This window comes from Squalius cephalus (genome assembly GCF_949319135.1).
Source record: "Squalius cephalus genome assembly, chromosome: 2".
NCBI lineage: Eukaryota > Metazoa > Chordata > Actinopteri > Cypriniformes > Leuciscidae > Squalius > Squalius cephalus.
This window is the reverse complement of record NC_137123.1, coordinates 53,579,499-53,586,413: the sequence shown is the minus strand read 5'-3', so window position 1 is coordinate 53,586,413 and position 6,915 is coordinate 53,579,499. Positions and strand designations below refer to the sequence as shown.

Below are 6,915 nucleotides of genomic sequence, written 5' to 3'. Positions count from 1 at the left end.
GGATGAAGAAGGGTCGGCCTCCACAGAACATAAAATATTCGTTTTATTTTATTTTTCGTGTTCGCATTTATGTGAAAAAAACAAAAACAAAAAAAAAAACAATGTCAAGGGCGTGACAGTTCTCCATTACGGACATGACTGCTCTGAAAGCGACTCTGATGGTCTTTTTTTATGTCTACACTTGAGTTCTTTGGGGTCTCTAGAGACCCCAGACAATAACATTTAATTTTGTAACAAGATAATAGTTGTTTTTTTTACAAATGTAATTTTATTCTGTTTGTTAATGTTTTTGCTCAACATTTGTGCAGTTTTTTGAGAATTTATGATATTTTTTAAATTTCTATAAATAAATAAATAAATAAATATTTAAATAGCCTTTTTACAAAAAAACAGCATTTGATGTAAAATTCACTTTATAAAAGACCCAGATTTCTAACTTTCATTCATGGGGATAACATGGATGATTTTAAATGGTTTAATGTAACATTTATGCCCATTTTTTGGAAAATGCAGTTTTAAAATAAAAAATAATAATTTTAACCACTAGATGGCTATAGAGCTCCAGTATATGCTATTTGCTATTAGACTACCTGAAAGATATCTTTTCACAAGTTGGATTCAGTTGGATTCATATCTAAATATTATAAAATCACAATTATAACAAAAATAAAATATTTTTGTCAAAGTTTAGCATTTTTTGTACCAAAACCCCCCCCCCAGTTTTTCAATAATGTTACATTATGATTAGAATCAAACCTGAACAAAATGTTATAAAGAGAAATGTTGGAGTCTTAAGATTTTATCATTTATTTCAATCATTTATTTTTAATCTAATTCTAGATTCTAGACACACTCAATTGTGTGTGTGTGTGTGTGTGTGTGTGTGTGTGTGTGTGTGTGTGTGTGTGTGTGTGTGTGTGTGTGTGTGTGTGTGTGTGTGTGTGTGTGTGTCTGAGAGATAAAGAGAGAGAGAGTGTGTGAGTACACATTGTCGATGAGCCAGTGTCACCACACCACTTTATATTTGTAGTGGTTCCGCATTTTGGATGATTTTATTTGACACATTATAGCCTTACAAATGTTCCTGTGTGTGTATGCGTGTGTGTGTGTGTGTGTGTGTGTGTTTACATTTTCAATGTGTCAGTATCACCAATTTATTTTTGTGGTGGTACTGCATTTTGGATGATTTTATTTGACAAATTATAGCCTTACAAATGTTCGTGTGTGTGTGTGTGTGTGTGTGTGTGTGTGTGTGTGTGTGTGTGTGTGTGTTTGTGCACATTTTTCAATGTGTCAGTGTCACCAATTTATTTTTGTGGGGGTACTGCATTTTGGATGATTTTATTTGACACATTATAGCCTTACAAATGTTCCTGTGTGTGTGTGTGTGTGTATGTGTGTGTGTGTGTGTGTGTGTGTGTGTGTGTGTGTGTTTACATTTTCAATGTGTCAGTATCACCAATTTATTTTTGTGGTGGTACTGCATTTTGGATGATTTTATTTGACAAATTATAGCCTTACAAATGTTCCTGTGTGTGTGTGTGTGTGTGTGTGCGTGTGTGTGTCTGTGTGTGTGTGTGTGTGTGTGTGTGTGTGTGTGTGTGTGTGTGTGTGTGTGTGTGTGTGTGTGTGTGTGTGTGTGTGTGTGTGTGTGTGTGCACATTTTTCAATGTGTCAGTGTCACCAATTTAGTTTTGTGGTGGTACTGCATTTTGGATGATTTTATTTGACAAATTATAGCCTTACAAATGTTCCTGTGTGTGTGTGTGTGTGTGTGTGTGTGTGTGTGTGTGTGTGTGTGTGTGTGTGTGTGTGTGTGTGTGTGTGTGTGTGTGTGTGTGTGTGTGTGTGTGTACATTTTTCAATGTGTCAGTGTCACCAATTTATTTTTGTGGTGGTACTGCATTTTGGATGATTTTATTTTACAAATGATAAGAGAACAGTTTTTATAGTCTCAAAAATGTATTCCTCTGTGTGTGTGTGTGTGTGTGCGCTTGTTGTGAGCAAAATAATTCAGCATTGTGGATGCTTTTTGAATTGGTGGAAGTGTGCCACTTTATTTCTGTCATTTCTGTCGATGTGTTCTGCGTTGTTTCTGATTTTGATGATGAATTTTGTCTATTTTGATTGCGGGGTCTCCAGAGGCCCCGAGGACCTCGAGTGTCACAAATTTTGTCACGCTAACATAAAAACAGATATCATTCCACTTTATTTTATTTTTTTTGTAGATCTAGAAAGTGTTAAGAGCCGTAGAAGGTTTCATACCATTTGGACAAAGGGAACATTTTTTTAAATTTGAGCAAAAGTCATTTGCGGGTCAAAAAGACCCCGCGGACCATCAGAGGGTTAAAAAAAATCACAGAGACCTCAAACAGAAAGCACAAAGCCTGTCTTTAAAGTGAATTTCGTTTTTTATTAATTGTATCTTAATTTTAATCAATGTTTCATCAACCAATTGCCTGGATTTAATAAATATATTAGAAAATAGATAATCATGACACGGAGGCGCCGGCGAGTGAACTGGACTCTCGTCTCATAAATGAACCGAAACTCAGCGTAAGGTAGGCTACTTGCCTCACAGACCTGAGAAATATATAGAAAGCTTGAAATGTCTACTTTTAAACAGAACAATTCAAAACGAAAGAAAACAGACTGCTCTCTTATGTAATCCGTATGAAATGTGCATTTCTCTCTGGCGCGTTCTGCGAAGATCACAACGCATCGTCAACTTCATCTTTGCAGTCGACACAGAAAACTCTTTATTAATAAACAATTAAAATGTCTCCTTGCTATATTTGATATATTCATAATCATTACTTTTGCTGGTTCTTTGTGACAGCTTTTAGATGCTTTATTGGCAGCGCCACCCACATGTTGAACGCGTCACACCGCATCAGCACCGAAAACATGATTTTTTTCTAATCTAAAATCAAAAATCGTGATACTAACCGAATCGTAGGTTTGGTCTATCGTTACAGCTAGGGGTGTAACGATATTCAAACCGAACCGAAAAACCGCGATACACCACCCACGATACGTATCGCGATACTCTCATGGCGTATCGAGGTCGCCCCGCCCCCTGCTGTCCCGGCCCAGCGGACCTCATGTCTTATGTGTACACAACGAATACAGCGTTATAGCCTAACCACCATTAACACCCCATAATAGCAAGCTCCGTATTTTGTTACTTTCGATAGTAAGCAAGGTGTAATCTTTCAAATTCTGTCTATTTGTTCACGAAATTCAAACAATAAATGCCGTTTTGGCGCTCTTTGATGTGGCGTGACAGATCACTGTACTAGCTCCTCATTTAAAGCGGCAGCGCGGAGCGCGAGTAAACGCGATTCTCTTCCTCACTTACAGAATAAACATGAATGGACACCTGAAGGTATGTTAAAAGATACAGTATACTTACTGAAAGGCATCATAACTTGTGTAATCAATCAATCAATCAGAGTTTCAGCAGCGGAAAGACGCCAATAAAACGTCTTAGTTTGTCACATAGCCTTATATTTACCTCAGGCAAGTCATTCAGTGCCCACAGCTTGTTGGTTCCTAAATGAACTCTTGCACTAAATAAATGCAATATATTAGCCTATATAATATATTTTACTTAACATGTTAATGATTGATATCTTGATTATTTAATGTAGCCTATGTTTTAAATATCTGTCATGAAAATGACAGCAACTGTGTAAATATTTATATTTCAATAACAAATTAGAGTAGAAAACATGTTAATGAGAAAACTGCCTTATGTGCAGTTTACATGTTTTCATACAATGTGTTGAGTGATTATTATATCTAAAAATAAATAGTATCTGAAATTAGGCTAAAAGTCTAGGCTCTGTTGTTAACCTTTAAGGTTATAGTAATGAGTGGGCTCCCTATAGTTTACAGCATTATTTAGCAGATCTTTTTTTTTTTTTATCCTTGCGAAAAGTTTAACTGTAATTGAATTATTTTAAAGACAAATACAGAATTTGTTCATTAAACCACTGTAAAAAAAAAGCAGCAGCAATTTTAGATTTCTAAACCCCCCACCCCACTGAACCGAACCGAACCGAACCGAGATGTCAAAACCGTGGGGCGTACCGAACCGTCAGTTTTGTGTATCGTTACACCCCTAGTTACAGCCCTAGTAAGATGAGAAAGCAAGAGTTTATGGTTGTAAAAAAAAAACAATGGCTATCTGAACATCTTTGCCAAGCGCACACCAGTAGCCTACAGAAGTAGGCTAATCAATAAATTATCGGGGAGGGTCATGCCTTAGTTTTTTCACAATCATTTTGGAGGGTCATAGAAAAAATTATTGCTGGCTAAGGGAGGGTCATGTATTTTTTGTCTACAGATCTCAAAACTCCACCGGTGGCCCCTTAAATAAAAAACTATCAGTCCCTAAAGTTAAAAAAGTGAAATCATAATTAACCACCCCTTTAACAAATGCCGTCTCTGCATTGCCATGCAGCGTGTTCACACATTACAATAATGATTTTAACCAAAGCCGACGAGCTAGCGTGCTCCACATACACATTCAGTTCTGGTGCGTGGATTATGGTCAAAACAAATATCTTTCAGGTATTTTTTACGCTTGAACCAGCTATTATGGCACACCATAACTGTGCAAATGACGCCAGTCTGTCTGTAATCCATATTAAAAGTTAGCTAGCCAGTCAAAACTACACAACTACAATTAGCGGAAGTGGTTTACCGGAAATTTAACACATTTAAAAAATGGCGGCGCCCGCTCTTGCGTGAAAAATAAGGTGGATACCTTAAACATTGCCTAACACTCACACTAATCTAAATGCAACATTTTAGTTTATATTTTACTGTCTCATCCATTTTCAAATATGTTCATTTTCAACAGCATTTGTGCAGTGTGTTCACAAAAGCAGTCATAATCATCAATGTTCTCAGCCACACTGTGACTGTTCACAAATAAGCAAAACTGATGACAACCGGTCACAACTTTGGGATGTCCTGTATAAAAAACAGGCTTCTGGTGAGTTAATTATTCGCTTAAATTCGAGGATATGCTAAAAGAAGGTGAGAGAAAAGAGAAAGAATATTGGTGGAAGCGTGATAGAAATCCGTAAAAAGCATTAGGCTATAGGCTGTAAATTGATTGTTGTCACTTGTGAGGAAGTTACCTTGGAGTCTTGTTTGCCGTTCATGACAGTTTTATGGTGGAGTACCTGAAAGTAGCGGCAATATTGATTTTGATATTGATACTGATCTTTCCAGTAGGCTTAGTTTGTTTATTTATTTGGTGCAGTAATTTTTATTAGCATAATCAGCATTCGTTTATGTATTGCATTAATGTCTTGCAAAATTCAATAATATGTTTTAATCAGATTTGATAAATGTGATTTGAATGATTGTTTTATTTTTTCTATTGCTGAAAAACACCAAATGCTGAGTCGTACGCACATGTCAATGTTGATTCCTGATCCCTTCAAAAATTCCTGAAACTCATTCATTATATTGTCACTTTCTTATCATGTGTCTAACTAAGGGTGACATGAGGTGCACATCCTCGTGACATCACCAAAAACTTTCCCAAACTGTTAATGTTGCGCAATTCCTCTGACTCACTTCCAGGACGGAGCTTTAAAAGAGCTGCAGTCTCCACAATGTGAACAGAAGTCACCAGCAGAACTGAACACCTAAAGCAACTAGCATCAAGAATACTTTTCCTTTTGTTGTTTTCATTAGTAAATCTAAGCTTTGCTTTGGCAGAATGAACTGCAAAATCTTTTCAGTCTTTGTTATTGTTGCCCTGGCATTCCTGGCCATTGGTGAAGGTAAGTCAATTGCAAAATTCTGCTATAAAACGTTTTTCAGGTTAATCAGTAACCATAGTTTGTACATAATATCCACTTTAGTAAGTCATGCATGTATGTGATAACAATATTAACTTATTCTTTTGATTTTGCTTTCAGGAATGAGTCTTAGAGGTGTGGGTGTAGATCTACGCTGTCGCTGCATTGAAACAGAGAGTCGACGCATTGGTAAACACATAGAGAGTGTGGAGCTCGTCCCTCCCAGCCCACACTGTAAAGACACAGAGATCATGTGAGTTTACACCTTAACAATGGCATAACACTTACAGATTACATATAGATCCAGATGAATACAATCAAAAATATGGTTCTTATTGGGGTTTTTTCTTAATTTTTAGTGCTACCCTAAAGGGATCCAGGAAAGAGATCTGTCTGGACCCTACTGCTCCCTGGGTTAAGAAGGTCATTGAGAAGATCCTTGCCAAGTAAGTGTCAATATATTTTCATCATTTGTTTGGGATAGTGACAAATGCTGAAAAAAAAGTGCAACCAATGAAAAAATAGCCTACAAATGATCAGGTCTTCTCAAGGAAATAATAACGCCTCTAAATAAATGTATTTTTGTTTTGCAGCAAAACACCATGAATATCTGGATCATCTGTGATGTTGAGCTTGACGATATAAACTGTCCACATGGACCATTATGCTTATGTTTAAAACAGCTTGTTCAATGTTGAGTTTTGTTAACATTGTGCTGTATTTATATTTATGTATTTATTTATTATATATACTGTATATATTTAATAAAATGATTTTGTACTACAATTCATGACATTTGTTTGTTTTTTCCGTATTTTACATATTTTAATTTACATATTTGCTTATTTAGTCTGTTTAATTTATTTATGCTAAAAAAAAGGTGCACTAAACTCAATGACAACCAGTTTAAAACAGTGACAACAAACGTCATTAATATATTTTTAATGATTAGATGGCTGCAATGCACTTTCTCCTGACTCTTAAAGAAAAATTAAACAGCTCTCTTTTCATGATCAAAAAAATAATGGTTCATTTTTAGCGTTTTGTGGTCATTGCTTATACAAGGTCCAATTGTTTTGAGAAAAAAAAA

At 35.8% G+C, this 6,915-nt stretch overlaps 1 protein-coding gene across 1 annotated transcript; it reads left to right on the top strand.

Annotated features, from left to right (window-relative positions):
- Positions 1 to 5,626: 5,626 nt before the first annotated feature.
- Positions 5,627 to 6,510, top strand: cxcl8a (chemokine (C-X-C motif) ligand 8a). The gene is made up of 4 exons (XM_079859293.1): positions 5,627 to 5,807; positions 5,946 to 6,078; positions 6,185 to 6,271; positions 6,419 to 6,510. Exons 1-4 carry the CDS (start codon positions 5,744 to 5,746, stop codon positions 6,429 to 6,431), a joined length of 297 nt encoding a protein of 98 aa, XP_079715419.1. The 5' UTR covers positions 5,627 to 5,743; the 3' UTR covers positions 6,432 to 6,510.
- Positions 6,511 to 6,915: the final 405 nt, after the last annotated feature.

Bases quoted from the DNA above. Each gene is read 5' to 3' on its own strand.
- cxcl8a (XM_079859293.1), top strand. From the start codon at position 5,744: ATGAACTGCAAAATCTTTTCAGTCTTTGTTATTGTTGCCCTGGCATTC. The intron at 5,808-5,945 runs GTAAGTCAATTG...TTTTGCTTTCAG, and splicing joins ATTCCTGGCCATTGGTGAAG to GAATGAGTCTTAGAGGTGTG. The intron at 6,079-6,184 runs GTGAGTTTACAC...CTTAATTTTTAG, and splicing joins TGTAAAGACACAGAGATCAT to TGCTACCCTAAAGGGATCCA.